The following is a 27,798-nucleotide window of genomic DNA, read 5'->3' as shown; positions in this document are numbered from 1 at the left end:
TACAATTAATCAAATTTTATTGTCAGTGTCAAAATAAATTCAACAAATATGGAAGAACTTTTAAGCACTGCGTATAATAATGACGCCTCTGTTAAGATCACTAAGGAACACATTTTAAAGAAGTAACATAGTTAAACATGAGTGATCAAGTGGAACTTGTAAATATTCTAGACACGGAAGACTTTCAGGGCGGGGATAATATCAAAACTAACGTGTGGAATCAGAAACTTGCTAAAATTCTCAAGGTTTTGGGGAATAGAGATAAATTTATTCTAGTCTTTATAGTAGTGCAAGTGATTTGTATTTCTCTGACTATTGTATATTTGAACGGTAAGTATATCTGAATCTCTTCTAAACTTATTTGCATGCGAGAAAACATCCTTATACTGACAATTTACACAAGAAACAAAACTTGATGAAACACTTATTTACTAAACAAAAGAGGTTAATGTATTGTCATCAAACTCAAATATGTTCCCAGTCTAATACGAAGTTGCAAACAAAGTAAACTCAGTACTTATACATCCATGCAGTGTTTCATTGGTTAATATTTGTATTCTTGCATTTCGTGGATGAGGTTTGTGCAATAACTGAATGTCAAAAAGCAAGATAAAAAATAATCAAACAAGAAAGCCTTCATATCATATCTATATCCCTCCTAACCACAAAAAAGACATAAAATAGGACTTTTAATACCTTTCTACAGGTACTAAAAAATACGCAGCAGATATAAAATAGCCCATTCCTATCAGAACGAAAACAACACAGATAAAGAATTGAAGCAATGATCATAATGCTATACTTAACTAACGACGAGGTTAACTATATGTAAGACTCAATACAATGTCTGAGAACAGTGCTTAATGGATGAAAATCTCTTCTAATAAAAGCATTTATAGCGGTTATATAACCAAGATTCTACATGACATGTCAGAGGTTCTAGGTTTAAGTGTCAATACGTCATCAATCATGGACCATGTAATTGGATAAGAAATAATGAGACATGCAAACAGATGGTGTGGGTTAAATAGATATGACAGAAATTCACTTTAGAAATAAGCAACAAGAAAGTTATCAATGTCGCCATAATATATGGCTTTAAAATAGTTCTTTGTAATACATATGTTTAGCTGTTTCCATAATTTATTAATTCAAAGAGATCTACATACATTCCGCGAAATAAAATCACCTGCTTAAAAAGAACAAGAACATGTCCATAAGCCACGAATGAGACTAACATAGTATAATACTGACACGCTATGTCGGAAGTTTAATCAATAACTCGAATTTTAGTAGGATCAAATGCTACCATGCAAGAACACATGACTCTGATCCCGTACCAACCATTGTTGCAATTGTACCCCATATTTGGCGTGTTGGCAAATATAACTTAGAAAGTCGGGAGTCGGTTTCACAAAAAAAACCTAGGACTAATATAAATCTAAGTCGTTCCTTTGCATTAGGTGACGAACAAACTACTATAGAAAAGCAGTTAATTGCATGAATATCTTACTTTTTATGCTGATACTTTTTATTATCTTACCTCCTATACATTTCCAGGAATATGATTGGTTAAAAGCGTCCGCGTGCAAACCGTGTATATTTGATATTAGGTTAGTAGGGAGGCGGGGCTTATCTCATACACGGTTAGTAGTGGAGTTACGTCCCTTGTATTCCTTATTAGGTAGGAAGGGGGCGGGGCTTATTTCATACACGGTTAGTAATGGTGTTATGTCCCTTTGTAAAAACAAAACGGTACTGAGAAAAATTCTTAAAAGTTCCAACAGACGAAGAAATTGATGATTAAGATTGAAACAAATTCATAAAACACATTTAAACCTTACAAGTCGTTATTGTTGGCATCTGTTTTTGTAGGATCAATGGAAGTATTTTCTTAGCGCTAACAGTATTGAAGACTTGCTCATTTTGAGAATTACTAGTCTTTATTTCACACGTTAAGATAGTCGGTAAGATAAATTCGTTACATAGTGTGCTAGTGACGTAATACGGTATATATGGGGTCAGTAAATTCCATATGGGGATTCGAGCTTCGCTCTCACCCCATATGGAATTTACTGACCCCATATATACCGTATTAGGTCACTAGCACACTATGTAACTAATAATAGTTAATCAAATATCATATATATTTTTTTCAGCTAATATTGAAAAGATTGCAAGACTAGAAACGCAGATACAACAGTTGACTGTTAAAAGTTTGAAACTAACAAGTGTAGATCGACTAGTTCAGTTATCAAGTGAGTTCATGTATACGTGAAAAGTTAAAACCTCAAAACAAGGGTAATGTAAGGATTTTTGTAGGTCAAAGCAAACTATGATACAGATTTCCATGTGTATGTCACGTGATTCTATAATATAATCAAAATGAATCGGGTTACGTTCGAAACTTAAAAAAAATTGAAAGACAGGGGCACTATAGTAGCACGACCTTACTCCAAATAAGCTTACGAATGCGAATTATCAGTGTTGTTCGGTGACGAGAAGAATATTTTTCGATATTGTAATTTTTTGGTTAGTTATTCTTTTTATTTCATTGGTAAATGAATTGTTTTCTATATGAAATTAATGTAGTAAATGCAAGGAACTATATATTTTTTTCTACGCATTCGCAATTTGTTTTCCAAGTATATTGTTGTACGACGTCAGAGAGTTAAATAACCACGTTTATTTCACATGTGAAATCATCAGTCTTTATTTAACAAGGAAATCAATGTAATAAATTTAGTAAATGTTTTGACTAGTTTGTAATTTCGAAAACCCTGGTGTGAAATTTTTTCAGTTTAACAGAGATTTCTTTCGTTCAAATCAAATACGTTGTTTTATACACAAGCGAATCAAACGAGTTGAGATATATAAACACCATAAGATGGTGACAGGCAACGTCACCATCTAAAAATTGATAATTAACAACAGGAAATGAAAGATCATCTCTTTTATCATAAATTTTAGTATTGAGCTTCCCGTTAAAAAAAATATATATCAAGATGGCAGTGTTCATTATTAGTATTTATTTAGCTTTATCAAAAGTCAGTTGGTCAGGAGAAATTTATTTAGTATACATACTGAAGTCGTCATTATTGAGGGCCAATTCATCATCCAAATATCTAAACGCGTTATTAAATTTCTGAATCAGATTTTGTTTTGATGGGTTTTTGCTGGTTTTGGTAATAAATTGTAACTCATAACAATACAAAAACAGTTCCTCAATAAGTGCTGCACAGTTAGTCCCCATTGGAATTACGATAACTCGTCAATATCCGGAATCTCCATAGCGAACAAAAATGTTATCTAGTGAAAATTCAAGGGCAGTTAAAGTATCATAGCAGGTCCGATTGACATAGTTCTTTTTGTGTGTTGCTACTAAAAGTGATATAAAAAAAAAATTTTAAATGCCCATACATGTTTAACTGTACCACATGTTTATATTTGTTGTTGTCTTTTAATATGGGTTGATTATTTCTGATTGATTTCTAAATTTATATTTGGTTACTTGCAAATACACATGAAATGCACTTTTTGGTCCTTTATTGCTGAATATGCGGTATGGACTTTGCTCACTGAAGAAGACCGTACGGTGACCTGTAAGTGTTACTTACTGTGTCATTGGTCTCTTGTGGAGAGTGGTCAACTTGGCAATCTTACCACATCTTCTTTTTTTATAATTATGAAAAGGTAACAGAGGATTGGAAACGTCAACTAAAGATGAAAAGGTCTACAAAGATGAAGCTGGTTCTTATCTTAAAACAGGTTCAGTGGGTAAAAAATGTAACCATAAGGGAGAGAAAGGTGAGAGAGGTGATAATGGACTGGGAGGTTTGTCGGGCGACAAAGGCGAAAAAGGAGACAAAGGTCCACATGGCGAAAAGGGACCAACTGGAAAGAAAGGTCAAAATGGAGAAAAGGGTCTAAAAGGTGAAATGGGACCTATTGGAGATAAAGGTCAAATAGGCAATAAAGGTCAAGATGGAGACAAAGGTGTAAATGGTACAAAAGGCCCACACGGGAACAAGGGAGAAGTAGGAGCTAAAGGTCGAGAAGGAGATAAGGGCGAAAAGGGCGAAAAGGGCTCGACAGGTATAGTTGGTCCTACTGGAAATAAAGGCTTGTCTGGCGAAAAGGGATTAGCAGGGTCAAAAGGTCATCGGGGAGAAACTGGACTCCCTGGCTTAAAAGGTATACATGGCGAAAAGGGAATCAAGGGTGACATGGGTGCAATTGGAAATAAGGGACGAAGCGGCAACAATGGTCAAAAAGGTACTAGTATATAATATTCATTAAATATCAAACTAACTTGAAAGTGAATAAATGCCGTCAATTTGAAATTATTGTAAATATTCATGTGTGTCAATTCGAACAGCGGTATACTACTGTTGCCTTTATTTTTCTATTCTATTATTGAGTATATTTAATAGTGTATACTTTACGAAATGGAATCTTGTTCATGTATTGTTTGCATGTACAGTTTGATTCACTAAGGTTGTGAGATAAAGAGATAAAATATAGTTGATCACATATGAATTGAAAAAGTATGACAAAAATACCGAACTCCACTGGAAAAACAAAAAGGGGGAGTTTATGAACAATCGCGCGCTATAAAAATATTGAATATGTGAAAAATAGCTGTCAAATTCCTTACTTGGTACATATATTACAAAAGTTTGTTTTCTTATTGGTTGCTTAATGTACAGTGGCAAATTGTTCATGCATATTTAGGACGAGAAAAAAATAACAATATCAAAGGCAGGTAGGTCCCATACAAGAGGCCATTCCCGATAAAGATCGTGAATATTTTGACTGCCATTGGGAGAAAGGGTACATTGGATAGTGAGAAACATTTGTCTCTGCAACATGCCACTTACATACCCCTTATAAAGGAGGAACATGCCACTTACATACCCCTCATAAAGGAGAAATATGCCTTCTTTCCAAATATCCTAAGTGATGTATAACCCGTGTAATGTGGACATGTTTAACTCCTGAATATAAACAAAACTTTGGTAAGTGAACTCATATTATAGTTAAAAGACCGATATATATATATATATATATCCAAATATATAGAGTCTATAAGAATCTACCAACCAGTAAACTTAATAGGTATTGGATATACCAAATATATATATATATATATACAACTCGTCTAAACATCAACCCATATATATATATATAGTCATTGTTTGTTTTGTTGCAGTGCAGGAAAAGTCATGTGGTGATGGATGGGAACAGTTTACGGAAAGTTGTTATTTCATTGAAATCAAACCAACGAAGACATGGAATGAGGCAAAAGTATGATTTTTTCTTCATCAGGAGGAACACTCGAAATCAAACTTTCCTTCATCCGGAACACTCGAAATCAAACTTTTCTACATCATGAATAGATTACCTAAGGTGAATAAAGTTTACGATTATTTGATCCTCAATGTCCCTCCACTTCGTACACAATAAACCTTTTTAGCTCACCTGGCCCGAAGGGCCAAGTGAGCTTTTCCCATCACTTTGCGTCCGGCGTCCGTCGTCGTCCGTCTTCCGTCGTCCGTCGTCGTTAACTTTTACAAAAATCTTCTCCTCTGAAACTACTGGGCCAAATTAAACCAAACTTGGCCACAATCATCATTGGGGTATCATGTTTAAAAAATGTGTGGCGTGATCGCGCCAACCAACCAAGATGGCCGCCATGGCTAAAAATAGAACATAGCGGTAAAATGCAGTTTTTTGGCTTATAACTCAAAAACCAAAGCATTTAGAGCAATCTGACATGGGGTAAAATTGTTCAACAGGTCAACGGACATTCCGTTGTTGGGTTGCTGCCCCTGAAATGGTAATTTTAAGGAAATTGTGCTGTTTTTGGTTATTATCTTGAATATTATTATAGATAGAGATAAATTGTAAACAGCAATAATGTTCAGCAAAGTAAGATCTACAAATTAGTCAACATGACCAAAATGGTCAGTTGACCACTTTAGGAGTTATTGCCCTTTATAGTCAATTTTTAACCATTTTTCGTAAATCTTAGTAATCTTTTAGAAAAATCTTCTCCTCTGAAACTACTGGTCCAAATTTAACCAAACTCAGCCACAATTATCATTGGGGTATCTAGTTTAAAAAAACTTGTCCGGTAACTCAGACAACCAACCAAGATGGCCGCAATGGCTAAAAATAGAACATAGGGGTAAAATACAGTTTTTGGCTTATAACTCAAAAACCAAAGCATTTAGAGCAAATCTGATGGTGGTAAAATTGTTCATCAGGTCAAGATCTATCTGCCATGAAATTTTCAGATGAATCGGACATTCCGTTGTTGGGTTACTGCCCTTGAAATGGTAATTTTAAAGAAATTTTGCTGTTTTTGGTTATTATCTTGAATTTTATTATAGATAGAGATAAACTGTAAACAGCAATAATGTTCAGCAAAGTAAGATCTACAAATAAGTCAACATGACCAAAATGGTCAGTTGACCACTTTAGGAGTTATTGCCCTTTATAGTCAATTTTTAACCATTTTTCGTATATCTTGGTAATCTTTTAGAAAAATCTTCTCCTCTGAAACTACTGGTCCAAATTTAACCAAACTTGGCCATAATCATCATTAGGATATTTAGTTTAAAATTGTGTCCGGTGATCCGGCCAACCTACCAAGATGGCCGCCATGGCTAAAAATAGAACGTACGGGTAAAATACAGTTTTTGGCTTATAACTCAAAAACCAAAGCATTTAGAGCAAATCTGATGGTGGTAAAATTGTTCATCAGGTCAAGATCTATCTGCCCTGAAATTTTCAGATGAATCGGACATTCCGTTGTTGGGTTACTGCCCCTGAAATGGTAATTTTAAGGACATTTTGCTGTTTTTGGTTATTATCTTGAATTTTATTATAGATAGAGATAAACTGTAAACAGCAATAATGTTCAGCAAAGTAAGATCTACAAATAAGTCAACATGACCAAAATGGTCAGTTGACCACTTTAGGAGTTATTGCCCTTTATAGTCAATTTTTAACCATTTTTCGTAAATCTTAGTATTCTTTTAGAAAAATCTTCTCCTCTGAAACTACTGGGCCAAATTTAACCAAACTTAGCCATGATCATCATTGGGGTATCTAGTTAAAAAAATGTGTCTGGTAACCCGGCCAACAAACCAAGATGGCCGCCATGGCTAAAAATAGAACATAGGGGTAAAATGCAGTTTTTGGCTTATAACGCAAAAACCAAAGCATTAAGAGCAAATCTGACAGGAAGTAAAATTATTGATCAGGTCACGATCTATCTGCCCTGGAATTTTCAGATGAATTGGATAATCGGTTGTTAGGTTGCTGCCCCTGAATTGGTAATTTTGAGGAAATTTTGCTGTTTTTTTGTTATCTTGAATATTATTATAGATAGAGATAAACTGTAAACAGCAATAATGTACAGCAAAGTAAGAACTAAAAATAAGTCACTATGACCAAAATAGTCAATTGACCCCTCAGGAGTTATTGCCCTTTATAGTCAATTTTTAACAATTTTCTAAAAATTTGAAGATTTTCAATAACATTTTCCACAGAAAGTACTGTTATAGATAGAGATAATTGTAAGCAGCAAGAATGTTTAGTAAAGTAAGATCTACAAACACATTACCATCACCAAAACACAATTTTGTCATGAATCCATCTGTGTCTATTGTTTAATATTCACATAGACCAAAGTGAGCGACACAGGCTCTTTAGAGCCTCTAGTTAACTTTTAACACATTTTCATTCGAGCGTCAATGATGAGTCTTGCGCAAATTTAAAATTTCATTTTATTGTACATTCGACCTACATACATGAAGAGCTATTTGACCAGAGGACATCTGCAAATGTTGCATCTTTATATGTTTCTCAGTATATTACACTATATATGTTCATTTTCTATTTTTTCTCAATTGTCAAATGGGATTTTTCATATGATCTATAATTATAATAAATAATATTGCGTGTTTCTTGATTTTAAACTGTATTGCCTTATATGCCACTATTTGAATGAATTTGTAATTTATTTTCAAGGTGGATTGTCACATTAAAGGAAGCAGACTTGTGAAAATAGACAATGCCTTTGAAAATAGCTTTTTGAAATCATTTGCAAAAGGTATATACTTAACTGCTTCAGGTAAATTATATCAACCGTTTCTTTAAAAAAATATTAAGATAGTAGCAAAAATTGGTTGATATTGCACGAATTATTCGGCAATTGAATTCTTATGATCGATTTTCAGAACTGCTATCGTTAGTGGATTGTGATTAAATTCTTGCGGAAAAAATATTAGTTTCTAATTTATCCTGCAAAATGAAAATTACAAAGACGCTTGATAAACTTTAATAGAGCAGGGATACAGGGGATTCCCTCGATTTGGTACATGACGTCATAAAGGCACACACAAGTCACGATGAAGGACATCAATTGTTATGATACAAGAGAAATCTAACTTATGAAGGTTTACATATAAAAAACGTGAGAGAGAGAGAGAAAGTATTATCTTGTTGCTATCATAGCTTACATTTGATTAACATACTTCATTTCAGATAGGAATGCACGTCACGTTTGGATTGGGGCACACATTCCATTGAGAAAATCTCATTTTGTTTGGGAATCTGACAACACAAATGTTACTTTTACCGACTGGGCATCTCGACAACCTGATAATTTTCGAAATGCCGAAGACTGTGTTCACATGGACTACGGCCTGTCAAACACATGGAATGATAATAGCTGTTCAAAGAAACTTGGATACATTTGTGAAAAACAATAATTGCTTTGAGTATCAAGCTGAAACTATGAAAGAAAAACAATCTAAATAACAGGCGGCAGATATGACAACTTTGAGTCGTTCAATTTGTGTCTTAATTCACTTCGTTTAAACATGTATAAAATTTGAATGTGTTAAAATGATATAGCTACTTACAATTATGTTCAAATTCTTACTCAATACAATGAAATACAAAAAGAATCCCTACAAAAAATTGGAGTTGACCTCAGGTACTCCGGAGGAGGAAGCAGATTCTGCTCCACATGTGGCACCCGTCGTGTTGCTTATGTCATAACAAATCCGGTAAATAGTCTAATTTGTTTGAAGGATTAAGATTAAGGATATCCGTGAAAAGGAAAGAGGATTGTAGTTACGACATAAGGAACATATCCGATATCATCTGCAAAACGGTTATTCCATATCGGTCAACCAACTCGTGATGGCGTCCGTAAAATTTACGAAGGGATGATTTCAACTTCTCCATTTGGAACTCTTGGTTTAATAGCTTCTTTGTGAGTCGCAACCCTCTATGTAAGTCAAGATAGACTTAACGTATCAAGTGAGATTTATGAAAAATGAAGTGTTCACACCACACCAAAGGAAATCAAAATTATAGCTTACACTAAATTGTACAGTCACTTACATGTAATTGTTTTTGGCGAAGTAGATAACTTTGGTAAAAGTGCCCGTATTAAATAAATTGTTGAATATTAGACAACAAAAGTCTACGAATGTTCAAATCAACTCATACATCGACTATGAAGATACAATTAAAGGTGTTACTGCTTTTGTTCTAATTCCTTAATTATTTCCTGAATTTATAAAGTGTTATTTTCGTTGATTTATTTCTGCAAAGATCAGCATTTCAAAAAATAAAAGTATTTTTTAAACTCAGATGTATGGTGATTATTAGTTCGACATCCATATCTCTTAATGGGAGTCTTTTCATTTGAACTGGATGTTTATATTTTGATGATAACGTATAATTTATCAGACCATGTATAATGATATATGTTCATCTATATCTTCAAATGATGTATCAGTAACTTATCTAACGTTGTTTGTTTGTCTTTTTTCATTTTTAGCCATGGCGTTGTCAGTTTGTTTTAGATTTATGAGTTTGACTGTCCCTTTGGTATCTTTCGTCCCTCTTTTACACTGAACTACATCAAATAACTGCAGATGAGTCTATACAAGACTCCTATCCTACGATATCAAATAAACAAAATGTATTTCTTTTCACCGTATTTTTATAATGGCGGACAATATTACACTTCTCTTTCTTTTTAAATACGCGATTCATTTGTGTGTATCTTAGTAAACTAAATATAGTATTAGTATTCTAAGACAGAATAGATAAAACAAAAAGTCAAATCAAAGGGAAATCTAAAACTATTGTTCGATTGAAAGCATCCACTTTGTTAATATCTAAGAAAAGAAATGATAAGTTACTGATACAATAGTGTTTCATAAAGCAAAAACTCTTCAGAATATATCTATAAAAGTCATTGCATTTTAATTAATTCTGCTTTTAAAAAAATGGAAATGGATGAACATGTATATGATTTACCGATGGAAGACCAGGCTCGTGTATAAAGTATCTTAACTAAATTGTTGAATGATAAACATGGTGGTAAATCGAGTCGGAAAAGAGATAAATTAATGATAGTCCTCATAATAATGCAGTTGATTTGTTTATCAGTTACGTTTGCATTCATTATCATGCATTTAAATGTTTAAGTTTTAAACTTTTTTTTCTTTCGGGACATAATTTGTGAAGTGAAAGTATTCACAAAATACAAAACCTGGTTGTGTTTAACAGAAAGAGTGTAGATTAATATACAAAAACAGAAGGAAAGCGTATATCTTAATTCCCGAGTCTCTTCAGAAATCGTATCAACGGATACAATTATTCAAAACCGGACCATTTACCTAAAATGGAACGGTCGAGTTAGCAAACTAACGGATAAACTGATGGATAAACACACATAACCGACAACATATTTCCGTTCCACTATCGTGGGCAGGACAAAAAAATCTTATATCTAAGACATGTATTAAAGACATATAAACCACAATGTAACATTTAAGTCGATGTGAATTATCACTCTGGAAAAATAATGACGAAAAAACAATAATCCGCGTTTCGTAAGCAGTACTGCTTCGTGTCGTAGAAAATCGGGCGTGTGTTCCATAGGAAATCAGAAGTGTGTTCCATAGGAAATCGGACGTGTGTTCCATAATGATGGTGATAAGACTAGTTACAAGTAGGAAATGATGCATGCGTTTAATAAGTATCAATAACGTTTTACGATCATAATGATATAAACTTAATCCATGTGACAATTAACCCATATTACCTTGTGAAATTCTGTGCTTGCACTCAAACTAGTGATTTATGTAGCGTTATTAGCTTGCATGTTGAACCTGATGTAGAACAACGTGTTTTATAGTTCTTTCATTTGTCTTTGTTCTATTATTAATACTACTTTTACTGTTGAATGGTTTCATGTGATATCCGTTTCACGTGGCTCGGTACTTATAGGGAAAACGGTAGTATTTAATTTTCCCAGCATTAGGTTGGCCTTTTGTGTACCCAAGACAGGGCGTAGGAAGTCAACTTAAGAGCGCTGTGATTGGATGTAAGGGTACAATATATTTTTTATTTATCTATGAATAACTGCAGTGTGTATATTTACAATATAAATTTTGAAACTTATTGAAATATTTTCTAGAGAATTATTCGAAAAGACTTGCAAAATTTCATAAATTTGGTGCAAAATGACGGTGGGCATGGATAAAATAAACAAGCTCCGTTGGAAGTTGGTCATGATACTATTTGGCTTTAATTTTTAAAACACAATAATAAAGTACTAACACAACATATAACTGTTTTATTCAGGTTTTTATCTTAAAAAGTGGTAAATTTAGAAAATGTTAACATTGTCGCCTATGGCAGAATAAATAGTACCGTTTTCCCTATACTGAAGATAGCAAGGGAAATCAAAGTCACTCAGACTTGAATTCTGTTATACTATTTTGAAGCTTTTGATTAGTACATTTGATTTTTATCACAAAGAATAGAAATTTTTCACTGAGAACAATACTGTGTTGAGAAAAGTGCTGAGTCATCATATTAGGTCAAATTGATTGGTAATGATATAAAACTTTATTCTTGAATGTCAATATTAACTATATTGTGTAAAATGCACCATATTATATTTCTTTTGTATTTGATTTCACCTTTCGCAATGATTTTTTCAATTGGAAACATCAGAATTCAAGTCGCGACAAATATTTTTTACTGAAATGTTTGTCTTTTTTGCTGCGTAATTCCCTAATTGTATCATTTGGGTATTTCTGTAAACATAATCTATTAAAATGGGAAACTGTCTGGTTTAGTTTGTACTGTTTATAGAATTAGGCAATATTTGGTCACATTGGAAGCATTTTCAGTGTTAGAATTGTTCATCTAAGAAAAAAAGAGGCCCACTTGAGGCTAAATTTACATAGAATTTATACTTTCCTGTGTAAAGAATTGTTCACATTCTTGATAATTCAAGCAGCAAATATTTCAAAAGTGCTTCATTTTGTAGTTTCTTTCTTTTATTATATCAGACATAAATAATTTTTCATTTCCTACTGTTTGAAAGGACTTTTGTTGGAAATTAATACTCCCAAGGGACATAATTCAGCTTTTTAATTGATTAATACAGGCAACAAAGGCAACTTTACAGCTGAGTATTTTGCATATTTAATGTTTAAAGTGTCTAATATCTTTGTTTTCATCATCTCAAGACACAATAATAGATTTTATAACAAGCTCTGAAATTTTTAACCACAATATGGCATATACTAAAGCATGGAATGGAGATTAGTATGAAAAATCTTGAATTTGTGCATTTGTTCTAAATCTTTGATAAAATGAATACAAATTGAATGGAACTGTCCATTTTATCTGTTTAAATAAAACTATTTATCATTCTTTTTAAATAAAATAAGATATGATTGGATACAGGTTGTTTATTAAGGCTTTTCTGAAAGAAGTAGAGAATGAGGTAAACCAGCATGTAGGGGTGGGGACATAAAATGATGTATGTTTCTTTAAGTACTGGGGACATACAAGTATTTATTATAGCCAAGGTTTTCACAATAGCCCAGTATTGCATTAATAATGTCATAAGAATTCTTTATATCTTTATGTCACAGTATAGGGAAAACGGTAGTATTTAATTTTCCCAGCATTAGGTTGGCCTTTTGTGTACCCAAGACAGGGCGTAGGAAGTCAACTTAAGAGCGCTGTGATTGGATGTAAGGGTACAATATATTTTTTATTTATCTATGAATAACTGCAGTGTGTATATTTACAATATAAATTTTGAAACTTATTGAAATATTTTCTAGAGAATTATTCGAAAAGACTTGCAAAATTTCATAAATTTGGTGCAAAATGACGGTGGGCATGGATAACATAAACAAGCTCCGTTGGAAGTTGGTCATGATACTATTTGGCTTTAATTTTTAAAACACAATAATAAAGTACTAACACAACATATAACTGTTTTATTCAGGTTTTTATCTTAAAAAGTGGTAAATTTAGAAAATGTTAACATTGTCGCCTATGGCAGAATAAATAGTACCGTTTTCCCTATACATCTCGTCAATGTGTTTGTATTGGCTTTTATTTTTTTGTGGTTTGTTTTGTATTTGCGACTTTTTGTATTTTTTTTTGTTCTTATAACGTGACTCTGTACTTTAAAAGATCCCGTCGGTCAATATGATATTGTTCTATTATATGTCATTATGATATATTTCTATTATGAATTACAATATACGTTGAACCACAAACGTCAAAATCATTCAATCGCGTAGTGGAATTAACTATTTTTGGATTCTTATAAATTCTATATATAACTTTTGGACTAGTTTAAATCTCGGTCTATTTCTTAAATTTATTCTTACATACTTTTGATTTTTTAACCCTGTATGCTAACATTCCCATGAAAATTTTAAAATTGTTTGTACGCACATTGAACGACAAATTTATTTGACGTATAAAATTTTCTGACGTCAGACACTCAAATCAATAAATGTGTTCGTAGATAGTAGATGTTTTTGTGTTCTGTTAAATTGTTCCTTTTAAAATTGTTAAACGATGATGACTGATGTACCCATATTTTCACTATTTTATTTATTGTGTCTGTTTATTTAACGCATCAATGTAAAAATATCGGAAATTGATGAGACTGTCATTAAAGTGAGAGGGTTAGCGCTATAGAACCAGGTTTAATCCACCATTTTCTACATTTGAAAATGCCTGTACCAAGTCAGGAATATGACAGTTCTTGTCCATTCGTTTTTGATGCGTTTTGTTATTTGATTTTGCCATGTGATTATGGACTTTCCCAATTGATCTTCCTCTAAGTTCAGTATTTTTGTGATTTTACTTTTTTTTGTATATATAACCTGCATATGCAAAGGTACAAGCTCCTAAACACTGGACAGAAAAACTTGAGAAAGTCAAATTTAGCTAAGTAGTAGTTGTGTTTGGACTGTAAGTTATTATTTATTAAGAGTAAATATATTTTAAATTCCGTAAAAAAGACTGGATGTGTGATTCTGTATTATCTATACTGACTGGTATCCTGATGAACCAAACGATCGACACGGCGAGGATTGTGTACAAATGAGTAAATCGTATGACTACGCATGGAATGATGAACAATGTTCATATGTTATTTCATATATTTGTGAGAAACAATAACATTCTTCATATCTTATACAGGTTTTCCTGATACATGAATTCTATCTTTGCTTCATTTGTGACAGTCCATCTTCTGTTTGGATTTAAAAGCTCACGATTCTATTCCTATTACTTCAAGAAATTATATCACTTATACGGATTGGTTCCCTGTCGAAACTTACAATGACAACGACGATGATTGTTAACACGTTTATTGCATGAGAACATTTGGAAGGATTAACAAAATACATATGTTGATGAGAAACTATGAAAATTCATTACGCTTTAGACACATTTGCAATTATACTATATTTATAATTAAATGGTATGTAGCATGTAAGGAAAATGTCAGTCATTTAACCATTAGTTTTATTTGTGTGTTCTATTTTTGCTAAAAGTACAATATATGTAATTGACCAAACCCATCAACCAGATGAAAACTTAAGTATACTAATAGATGCAGAAGAAGTAGACTATGCCAGAAAATGTTTAATGCAAAAGCTTTTATGAATCAAACCAGACATTGTTTATGTACTGAGAGGTCATGCATTTAAATAAGCATTCAATATCTTTAATGTACAATGAGGACATGTCTTTCTAACTCTCTGAAGAAGCCCGAGGTTTAAAATTAGATTCTTATCTTTTTGTCCAGGGCAACACTGTTGTAGTTCTAGTAGACAACGCATCAACCAGTTGTTTGATATAAAAAAAAAAGTAATTGCTAAGTCTAAAAGAGGGACGAAAGAAACCAATGGGAGAGTCAAACTCATAATATAGAAAATAAACTGACAACACCCTGGCTAAATAAAAAGACAAACAGAAAAACAGACAAATAATAGTACTGAAGACACTACATAAAAAACTAAATACTAAGCAACACGAACCCCACCAAAAATTGCGGATGATCTCAGGTGCTCCGGAAGGGTAAGCAGATGCTGCTCCACATGTGGCACGTTGCTTATAGTATTGCAAATCCGGAAAATAGTTCAGTTTAAGTTCGTAACAAATTCCTACTGGTCGGGAAGGGTTCGAATAGTTCGGCGAAGCACCCCGACAGTTTTGTGCGTCCCGTAACATTAGGGGAAACTCAGCCGATTTTGTCTAGTCGGATTACAATCGTGCATATGTCGTGACAGATTCTGCTGTATCGGATCAAAATCCGAACAAAGTTCTGTGTATTCTGGACGGTGTCCTGTGGAACGGGAATGATCTGGAGAAAGGAGTAGGTCCGGTAAGGGCCGATTTTGGCCTCAAATTTCAGGTTCATCTAACGAAAGGTTTTGGACACTTTTTAAACACTTTAAAAGTGTCTATTTCAATTGATTCGATTGATTTATGTGAAAGATTTTAACTGATTTATTCATTAAAAACGCTCTGATTTAAGCTTAAATATGAAAAATCTATCAAATATGCCAAAAAAAGTCACTTTTCAGATGGTATTTGTCAAAAGTGAAAGTGGCCGCATCCGTGTTCATCCTCAACCTTTATATATGTTTTGTATTATTTTCAAATACAACTTACATTTCAATATTATGAATGAACACGAATGCGGCCACTTTCATTTTTGACGGAAACCGTCCAAACAATAACCAAAATGCAAAAATTTTGAAGGTTTCAGTAATTTAGCATGACTTAATGATGCTAGAATGCGTTATGTGTGCATTGTATTGTAAAAAAACAGCTCATATTTATGTAGCAGAAGCATTTTACTCTCCAAAATATAGCTTAAAGATTACATTTTTACAATTTTCTAAAACTGCTATATGTTGGCGCTAAAAAGGGGTATACTGAACCTACTCCTTTGTCATTGCTTTGTCAAACAATTCCTGCAAAATATAATTATCAACAAAGTTTAATTCTACAACTGTTAATTGACATTTCACTTGAAGGCCAGTAGGGGAGTAGTAACACAATTGCTACTTTCAAAAATGGGGGTGATTTTTACATACATTTTATAATAATCATATTGCTTTTCAATTTACATTCATTTGTTAAACATGAATTAACGTGCAAAAAATGTCTAAAATGTTTTACAGAGAGATGAGCAAAGACTTGTTCCAGTAACTATCAATCTTTTATTACTCAAACATCTATTGGATGTAACATTATTGTTTTTAACATGACATTATAAGATCCCTCCTATTTCAAAATTTAAGAAGCAGGGAGAGTCAGTCTGTAATAATAATAATAATTTGGATTAAACCAATTTTCAATAAGGCTCTTTACATACAATGTTAACAATATGAATAAAACATATATTTAATCTACTATTACACACATGTAAACAATAGACGTATATAAAGTAACATAACAACAACAACAAAAACACATATGGTATACATTGTGGCTTAACTTATTAATTTAACACTTTTAAAAATATAATGACTTGTAAGAGTATTTGAATGTAGATATACTTTTTTATTTTTTAATTTCACTGGACAGTGAATTCCACACTTTTGGACCAGTAAACGAGTACAAAACTTAATTGAATTGTACAATTATGTATTTGATTTAGGGACAACAAACTAGCAACTTTTATTCATTTATTATTAAAACATCTATTGTATGTAACATTCTTGTTTTTACATGAAAACACCGACATTACAAGATCCCTCCTATTTCAAATTTTAAGAAGCAGGAAGTCTGTTTAAGTGCATAGACCTTGTGCTGTATTGGAGTTACTTACATATAATTGTAAAGGCATGCTATAAAGTTTGTGCTGAGGTGCTACTTTATTAGTTAATATAAAGAAGAAAATGTGGTATAATTGCCAATGAGACAGTTCTCCACAACAGACCAAATGACACAGAAATTAACAGCTATAGGTCACCGTACGGCTTCCAACAATGAGCAAAGCCCATACCGCATATTCGGCTATTAAAAGGTCCCGTGACAAATTTAAACAATTCAAACGAGAAAACTAACGGCATAATTTATGTACACAAAATTATCGAAAATAAATATGCAACACATCAACAAACGATTACCACTCAATTACAGGCTCCTGACTTGGGACAGGCACATACATACATAATGTGGCGGGGTTAAACATGTTAGCGGGATTCCAACCTTCCCGTCACTGGGGACAGTGGTATAACATTACAATATAGGAACGGAACAGACTATAAAAATCAGTTGAAAAAGGCTTAACTTATCAGATGGGTACAAATAGAAAGAATTCTTTACTATTTTAAGGTAAACTCACTGTATAACGCCATCTTGAATTGTACATTTTGAAACGGATTTGTAATTGATGTGAAAGAATGTTTATTTCTACAAAGAATAAATAAGGGATTTATTGCATTCTCCAAATATTTAAACAAATGTCATATATTTGTGTTTTTTAGAATTAATTTTTCAACTTGGCTACTTAAAGGAAGATAACTCTTATAGTAAAAGTATATACTGGAACAATGGTGAACTATTTTTTTTAATGTTTTTCCGCTAAATTGTGTGCCCATATGATTCTGTAAAAAGTGAAGGGAAATATACTTATTAAATGCATTGCGGTATTCCTTGAAATGTTGAAGATAAAGACCATGATTTTCTCTGTATGGTAAAATGGAAGTTGTTGTTGCAATATAATCCCGCTTTAAAAGACTTCGAAGGTTGAAAAGCCATTCTAAATTTTGACGCCGCTTCTTCAATCGTCTTCCTAATTAGATTGAAGAAGCAGTTGTTTGTGCTCAGAGTATTGTATTTTGTATAATTATTTGTTTACTAAACTGTGTCTCAAAACTGGGACTTTTTACTTCTTGTAAGCCAAAGCTAAAATACAAAAATGAAGATTTACAGAAATGGAATAGGTGTTATAAACAATGCATTTAATTGTCTTGGTAGCATGCTTACCTCGATTGCGACAGTTTGAGGGTTCGAATTCTAACAAGATAAAATCAATAGCTTAGCGGATTGTTCGGCTTAAAGTCGGAATAGTATGGCTGGGTAGTGTTACAGGTTCATAATGTATCCATTGTTATCATCATACAATGCATATGTCTGGATAGAATGACAGGTTATCTCTAACCCTTGTTGCTGCCAAAGGGACATTTATGGCTTCTACACACAAATCTTGTTGATTGTGTAGAACGTTAAAGGTCCATTGTAACGTCGCAATACTCAGGGGCACTGACAACGTCAAACGACGGTGTCAAAAGGGCGATTTTGGCGGGAATGAATCAAACTGAATAAAATGCTTTAAAAGTATACTTAAAACGGATGTCAAGAAATGATACAGGATCATAAGCTTGTTAGTACTATAATAACAACTTATTTAACGTGTTTACAAAAATTATCTAGTTCGTCATTTTCATGTAAAATGTTGCATTCTTTCGAGAAATTTGTTTTACGTTTTTTTCGTACATCTATCAATCAGAATATCTCATATAAATCAAAAATCTAATCCCTGATAAATAATCATAAAAAAGGTAATTGTTAAACTTGATTACGCGAAATATTAATATTCATTCACAATACACCATACACGCTTTTTTTTTTTAAAGAACTGGATAATATATTTAGGTCTCAAATACCACGATTGAAATCTCAGTTTGGATTTTTTGTTGTTGTAAAAGTACACACATGTTAACCGATGTACTTGTATTGCCATACGATATTTCAATACATTTTAAATCTGTTTCATCATGGAAGCACTGACTTAAAAAATGCAAGAGGGTTAAGAAATAATCTACGGCTGCCATGAATTATTTCGATTCTAATAGGAAAAATTCGGTAATTTTGTTAACCGTGAATGATTTTTTTTTTTTTAATCGCATTTTTCAATTATTATTTTCTTCCAATGTAATTTTATTCTCGTTCTGAGGCGTACAAGAAGCTTTTAAACGCCCGGCATTTACATTTGATTTTTTGTTTACGGAAACATACTAGTGACGTCACCTTGTTTCGTTGCCGTGCCAAGACAACTTAACATAATTTCGCGGAATTTTCGTTTTTTGAATTTTTACCATAAAAAATGAATTGAAATGAACGTCTTTGTTTATTTTGCTGTAGAATAGAGATTCATATATTGTTTCTGAATCTTGGCCTTCGTAAACTGGGGGTTTTGATGTCGAAAAAATAATTTTAATTGGTTTACCATAAAACAATCTTCTTTCGAAAATAACAAATAAAATGAAACATAAATTATATATGTATTAATAAGTATTGAGATAAGTAGATACTTCAGAAAGTGTGATATTGTCCTCTCAAAAAGCAATTAAGAAAGAATTAAGATATATTTCATAATGAAAAACAGTCACAACGCAAATGATATGGTTAATTTATATCATATAAATCTTGCAATTCTTATTTGATATTAATCGATGAAATATCGAATTATGATTTAGTACAATTTAGTACAGAGCATATGACCTTCTAGCATGAACTTAATATAATTACGACACCTGTTTTACATTGTCGCCAACAGGACCCTTACTCGTTGTTGAACCCATTCTAACATTGATATCATGATCGCTAAGTTCACTATTTAATCAAGGTAGCCCACTATCTCCATTCAGACCGTTAACACAGCTCGATGTTCTTTCTCCATTCAAACTCTGCTCCAAAAAGATTATTATTTTCGGATCCCGTTCACCAAACGCTCATTTTTCTTCATTTGATACTCTTGAGCCATATGTCTTCCCAACATAATTAAATCAAGTTGTGCTTTGGTTCCCTAACCCGTTTATATTTTTTGTCACACAAAAAATTTAGATAAGTTTAATAAAAGGTTATGCTTATGAAATATGTGTAGACTAGGAAATATTTGCTAAGAAATTCATTCAGCAATAATTGATATATTAATCTTTATTTGGCAGCAGTCCTTTTGCGCCAAATTTTGTTTTCCAAATGCGTAGCAAAGTCATTTTTCTTCCAGGTGGCGCAATCGTATGTTTTATTTTTGGCGCAAATAATACCATGTAATTTTAAAACATGTGCATTGGAAAAAAAAGTTGCCGCGCAAAAGGACGCATTTGTTTATCTATTTCATTTTACGCGTCATTGTATACATTTAAAACTTCGCTGAACTACTACACAGTATTAATCCAAAGCGAAATATGATTTGGCTTTTATTCATATCTTCAAATTAATTTTCTGAAAGTGTTTTATTAGAATATAATAATTATCATTACGTATGTACTTATGTAAAGATGACAATTGAGGATTTTCGGATGTCTTATAAGAAGTGTACTAGGATGGTAATTGAGGTACTGGATTTGACAAAAAATTGTTACTTTTTTTTTTTTTTTTTTTTAAATAAAACCGTAATGATCAAACATTTTCCTCTTTAAGCGCGTACATTGCTCAATCAGTACCTCGTAACAAGAAACTGCAATTGTTACGTTCATTTGACTCTAAAAGTTTAGGAAAAGGAGCGTTTGGCGATCGATTGACGTTGTAAACCTTTCCTACCCTCATACATGTCACTTGACAGAAGAAAATTTCCGATCTAGTCCAATGGAAAACACTTTTGTTGAAACTTTCCGTAAACCATAAACAACATATATTTCTATGTGATATCAAGGAGATTTTCATACATACTGCGTCAAATCTACAGTTTCCATTTCAAACATTGATAAGAATTTTTAACGACCGAATATAGACGTAACATAGTAGTTGAAAATGAGTGAACAAGTTCAACTGGTAGATATTTTACAAACTGATGACTGGAATAAATCAGAACAAAGCAGAGATAGTATAGAAACTAATGCTTTCAATGATAAACTTGCTGAAATTCGTAACGCGAGTAAAAAGAGGGATAAAGCATTTTTAGCCCTGACCATAATGCTGTTGATATGTTTTTCACTTGCGGTTACAGTCATAGTCATATACTTGGAAGGTAAGAGTTTTTATTTTTTTGCTAATGTGGAATGGACGGACCTTTTTTCAAAAATTCGGGATTGACACGTTATTTCATTGGCAATGTGGGAACCATTTTTTCACGACTATTTGGGATTTGGCTCCCATTTTTTTTTCTCAGGAAATCCTGATTGAGACCGCTTTTTACCCTATCATAAGCAATAATGCTGGATAATTTCTTTTAAAAGAGAAACGACACTTATAAATCATAAATTAGAAAACAAGCATGACAAATTATACCCATAAGTCAGGTAACAAATTTTAATCAACCATTGGAAATATTAATTATACAGGGGGGAAATCGTTATAAAATGTTACAAATACGTTTAATAATCGATTTGAAAAAAAACTTTCACTTTATTAATACATTGTTAACAAGCAATGTTAATACTATGAATGTTTTCCTTTATTTTAGAATATATAGAAAAGAGTTCGGAACTAGAAAAGCAGATTCAACAATTGAACACTTCTTGTTTGGAAAGACAATCTCATTTGTCAAATCAATTAGGTAATTAAAGCATGTAATTTCAATTATTCAGTCTTATTCAAAAATAAATTAATTCTCATGACGTAACGGGGACTTAATTTATATAACTGTTTATTATTTTTCAAATTAATTAACAATTTGAAAAAAAACAGACAACACCATAGCTAGATATAAATAAGACGATCATATTATGAACATTTTAGAATACACTACACAGAGAAGATGGAACAACAAATACTTTACCAAAACCCATAGTTTAACGTTAAGGGACAGCAATTACTGGTTATTAAGTGGGAACATAAACTCGTTGATCAAAAGTTTTATCTACACCAATGTAACAGACATTTATGTTTATTGATCAGTTGATGGAATGCTTTATGTATTTTTAAAAGGTACATTTAGTAGTCACCATGGGAATTTCCCTAAAGGTGAAAAAGGCTCTAGAGGAGAAATGGGTCCTGTTGGTCATAACGGCACTGCTGGTGATAGGGGACAACAAGGTAGAAAAGGAGAAACTGGACACAAAGGTTCAGCTGGAAGTAAGGGACAACTCGGAGATGTAGGGCCAATAGGAGGAAAAGGACAAAATGGTACGAAAGGATCACAAGGAGAAAAGGGCATGAGTTGTGAAAAAGGACTACTAGGAGAAAAGGGTGCAGTAGGTGCAAAAGGTTCCGCTGGTGACAAAGGTACCATTGGAGATGAAGGACCAAGTGGACAAAAAGGGGAAGTCGGAGAAAAAGGTGCACTTGGTGCAAACGGTCAGAACGGAAGCAAAGGAGTGGATGGTGAAATGGGACAGACTGGTCTAGTTGGACCTACCGGAAGGAAAGGTTCGATTGGAGAAAAAGGACCAACTGGCGATAAAGGACCGAAGGGGGAAATTGGACTTGCTGGCATAAAAGGTGAAAATGGCGAAAAGGGTATCAGAGGTGACAAAGGTTTAATGGGAAATATGGGTCCAGTTGGCGACAAGGGACAAATAGGTGAGAACATCAAACTGACGCTAAATGAACATGTTTTGTATTCCATTTTCCCCAAAATAATGTAATAAATAAGAGTAGATTTTAATATATGATAGTAATTTTAAAGCCTTATATGATGATAGTTTTTTTCTGTATTATTCAATTATAACAGAAAACTGCAGATTTATTATAAATAAATGAACCTCTTTTTTTTCTATGACTCATACGTCATATATCTGACAAACAACTCTTTTTCATTGAATGACAAAGAGAAACAAAACAAGTGTACAATATTAGCTTTATTCTTTGCTAATTTGTTATGACAGAAGAGTTTATAGAAATCCACATGAAGAAACCTAAGAACAACAATTGCTAGACTCCTACTATTATTAGATATTAATTGATTATAAAAACTCAATACATGTATTAACAAAACTTTTTCAAACACTCAGGATGGTCTACCCTAGGAATACATTACCCTAGCTAGCTGTCCTCAATACCCTTCAATTCGTTTTATATTTGAGTATTTTTCCTTTTTTAAAGTCGACAACAAATGGAAGTTATTAACGACCTTGATTGGCTATACAGCCGTCGTACAGTCGGTTTAAATCCGAGCGTCACTGATACGTCTTTTTAAGCCTGGTATCTATGATAAGTTTGAGTACTGCAATGAATGTTTATCCTATTGCACCAAGTCTCAATCCGATTGTCGTCATGATATTATCTCTTCGTCTTTAAAGTTTTAACATTAACTGATGTACTAAATGTTATATCATTAACTAAAGATGATAAAGATGGAGGTAAATATTATCCGTTTTGAATGTAGTTTTTATATTATCTGAGTATGTCTGTTAAGTTTGCCAACCCGATGTTGTCAATAATAAAAAAACGGAACTACAAACACGTTCATATAAGCGGGAGGTTTAGCAAGCTATACATGACCATTAAGAATTTTCAAAAAATACCAAGAAATGAATTTAACAGTCAGTTTCCATTCGTGACGTTGGTTGAAAATGTTCTTTATTTTATGGACTTTCCCTTATTGAATTTGATTATACTTTTTTAACACATCATTTATAATATCTTTATGTCAAATTACAGGAGCACGAGGACAAAATGGTGAAAAGGGAAGTCCGGGAGAATCAGGTATCAAAACCAATGTACATGACAAATTAAAAAAACTTAGTTTCCTTTCAGACCTTGATTTTATTATGAACTTTAAGAGCTAAATTTGTTGGTAGTTAAATTGAAATATGAACTAAATTTGTTGGTAGTTAAATTGAAATATGAACTAAACCTAGTGCGACAATTAAAACTAAACTGGTTTATAACAATAACATTGATGAATGCAGACTGCAAACAAAACAATAGGAACAATTATCATCTGCTTTTGAATAAGAATTCACTTAGTTTTGTTATAAATTTTGTTAACCAAGGAATGAAATCCAAACGGAGCAGCTTGTAGTATTACTAATTTTATACAAACTATTGATAAAAATTAGAAATCGAAGGCACGTGTATGATTTAAAAATGTTTGTCCGCTTTTTGACACAGATATATAACAAGATATTACCCCTCTTATATTCCGGTACCTGACCATTGTCTGTTTTGATAATCTATCTTTACAGTTTAAAAGGTAATACAAACTATCAGGTTTTGTACCGTTTTTGTATTCTGATTAGTAAACGCTAATCTATATCAAGACAAGTTCTATTCCAACAATGTCATTTAACCAAATAAAATTCAAACATTTTCAGGCAGGACAATAACCTGTGATTCCGGATGGGTACAATTTATGAGAAGTTGTTATTTTTTTCAGGCAGGACAATAACGTGTGGTTCCGGATGGGTACAATTTATGAGAAGTTGTTATTACTTTCAATTCAAAGCAAAGATGACATGGAATTCGGCAAAAGTAAGATGTTTGAAATAAGGTTTATGGTTTTGTAATTGTTTGGATACAGCAAAATAAATATCGCAATTTCCTTTTCAGTTTCCCAACTTATTCGGAATATCAAAATAAAAAGGTATAGCGGAGAAATTAATAAAAGAACTTAACAAATAGCAATATATAAGACAATAATGAAACACGTTTGCTAATCAAGAGTGAAAAAACGATGATGTTTTGATTTTGTTTATTTTATCTGTCATTGGACTTTTGATAGAAATGGGAGGATGTATAATACAATTAATTGATTTATGAGCAAACACATTTTATTTTAAATGCCGATGAGACAAGGAGGTAGTAAATCTCCTTTTTAATTTTTTATTAAAGTATGAAATTATTGCTTATAACATCCGCTAAATCATAGAAAAACAATTCAAAAACATTTCATTGAAAAACAGCTTTGTTGATGTAATACCGACAAATCATAGTACGTCACATCCGGTTGCATACAAAAGAGGGTCGAAAAATATTTCCTTGTATTTGACAGTTGTAGGAAATTTATCCTATATCGCATTGCAGTAAAAAAAAATGTCTGGGTCATAAGCTAATATCGTGGGTATTTCTAAGCACCTTTAATTTATTATTTGCGGTTTCTATCTATACTGAGAATATTTTAGAAACTTGAAATTACCTGGTTACTAAAGCTTTTACACAAGTAAAAAAGAAGTGAAAACTATAATGGTTATTTTTGTATGCAAGGAAATGTTATGCAAAATTGTGTCTGTAGTACTGTACAGAATTAAACTCATTACTCATGCCACGTTTTTCTTTATTTGAAACAAAGGTAAATTCTGCAGATTTTTTGAAAAGTTGAAAATTTAACATAGGGGAAATCATTAGTCTTTTCAGACATTACTCAACGTAAAAAGCTTTTTGAATTATTGAAAATATAAGACATCCTTTCTATTCTCACATCATATTTAGAATTTTTGTTTGTAGACTGATTGTCATAGAAAGGGAGGATTCCTAGTAAAAATTGACAATACTGTTGAAAGTTGGTTCCTGAAATCTTTTATAGTTATCGGTAAGTACAAAAGGAATGGTAATTAGTACATAAATACCCCTATATAAAACGGAATGCATTTAAAAAAAACCAGACAATATCGGTATCTGTAACATTAAAGTTTCAATATACAAAGTTAATAAAGCACTTCCAACGTAAGTAAAACAAAAGCAGCAAACTCAAGTGTGATATCTGGTGATTTAAAATTGACAATGAAAACACTTCTCGACAAAAGAGATGATTTCAGCTTTCCATTGTAAACTTTCCATTTCTAAGTAGCAACATTCCAGCAGCACCTGCATACGGTGTATATATCTCCCAATTGATACGATATTCCCGTGCTTGCATTTCCTATCATTATTTTCTTGATAGAGGGTTATTGCTCACTAGGAAGCTATGAAATCAAGAGTTCCAAATGGTGAAGTTGAAATCATCTCTTCGAAATTTTTACGGACGCCATTACGAGTTGGTTGACCGTTATGGAATAACCGTTTCACAAATGATATCGGATATGTTCCTAACGTCGTAACTACAATCCCCTTCCCTTTCATAAATGTGACCTACCGAATTCGACTATTTACCGGATTTGTTATCTCATAAGCAAAACGACGGGTGCCACATGTGGAGCAGGACCTCCTTACCCTTCCGGAGTACCTGAGATCACCCCTAATTTTTGGTGGGGTTCGTGTTGTGTCATGTGTACTATTGTTTGTCTGTTTGTCCTTTTCATTTTTAGCCATGGCGTTGTCAGTTTATTTTCGATTTATGAGTTTGACTGTCCCTCTGGTGTCTTTCGTCCCTCTTTTGGAGGGGTAAGCAGTTCCTGCTCCAATAGTTACAAACTTGGTTGTGCGAATTTTGTATGACTGAACGCCTACGCCGAGGAACGAAGTTACAAAACTCCATTGAATGCAAAAGTATTATAACATAATGTATAATATTTAGGTTAGAGTGTTCTGATTCTGGTTCACAGAGATTTCATGGCAATATTTGAGTAGAATACTGCAGTTTTTTAAAATACACGTACTAATAGTAGGCAATCTTAAAATTCAAATAAAAAGGAAAGATCATGTGGTTTGACTGCCAAAGAGACAACTATCAACAAGAGATCAACTGACACAGACAGTATCAACTATAGGTCATCGTACGGTCGTCAGCAATGAGCCAACACCGCAAAATGAATATAAACGGCCCCGAAATGATAATGTAAAACAAGTTAAACGATAAAACTAACAGTTTGATTTATGTACAAAATAATGAACGAATAACAGATATAATATACAGTAACAAAAAATAACCTTTGAATTACAGGCACATAACGAATGTTAAACATGTAAGTGGGGACCGACTCCAACATTGATCCCGGGTCAGTGGTGCAACAGGATACCACAAGAACTGCTAAAAATAATGAACAAAATTCAAACAAATATGAAATCGACAAAATACAACCATCCGATTACAGGCACCACAAGACTTGGGACAAGCACATAAAGAATGTGTCCAGGTTAGATATGTGCGCGGGATCCAACACGTCCCCTTACATGAGACTGTGTTGTAACAGTACAACATATGAACAAACTCTTCAAATAATTTCTTAAATAACTCATTAGCTAAATACAAAGAACGATGTTTACTTTCAGATAAAAACCCAGGTCACGTGTGGATTGGAGCTCATGATTCAGTACAAGAATCTCGTTTTATATGGGAATCCGATAATACCGTGCTAACCTATACCGACTGGAACCCAGGCGAACCTAATAATGCAGGTCAAGAAGACTGTGCACACATGAATAGTGGTGCTAAATATAAATGGAACGACATTCAATGTTCACGTAAATTTTCATTTATTTGTGAGAAACATTAAAAACTATGCTTTTAATTCTCATGTTTTTATGTCTGTAATATGAGAGTTAACGTTGCTCATAGTTATTCCTTTTTATTAAATATTGTTTTTCTACAGTATGAATTTTTATTTTGATAACCTGTATGCATACTTTTCAAAATACTCATATGGTCGG

General features: G+C 32.7%; 1 protein-coding gene across 1 annotated transcript; it reads left to right on the top strand.

Annotated features, from left to right (window-relative positions):
- On the top strand, window positions 1–27,739 carry LOC139493987 (fibril-forming collagen alpha chain-like). Its single transcript, XM_071282155.1, has 13 exons — window positions 1–330; window positions 2,160–2,258; window positions 3,694–4,275; window positions 5,213–5,307; window positions 8,041–8,122; window positions 8,557–8,777; window positions 21,136–21,358; window positions 21,794–21,886; window positions 22,258–22,851; window positions 23,932–23,976; window positions 24,650–24,744; window positions 25,717–25,801; window positions 27,421–27,739. The coding sequence occupies exons 1-13, from the start codon at window positions 138–140 to the stop codon at window positions 27,642–27,644; spliced, it is 2,631 nt and encodes an 876-aa protein (XP_071138256.1). The 5' UTR covers window positions 1–137; the 3' UTR covers window positions 27,645–27,739.
- Window positions 27,740–27,798: the final 59 nt, after the last annotated feature.

This window comes from Mytilus edulis, chromosome 11 (assembly GCF_963676685.1).
Source record: "Mytilus edulis chromosome 11, xbMytEdul2.2, whole genome shotgun sequence".
NCBI lineage: Eukaryota > Metazoa > Mollusca > Bivalvia > Mytilida > Mytilidae > Mytilus > Mytilus edulis.
The sequence above is the reverse complement of the archived record's forward strand: the minus strand, read 5'-3'. Positions and strand labels throughout refer to the sequence as shown.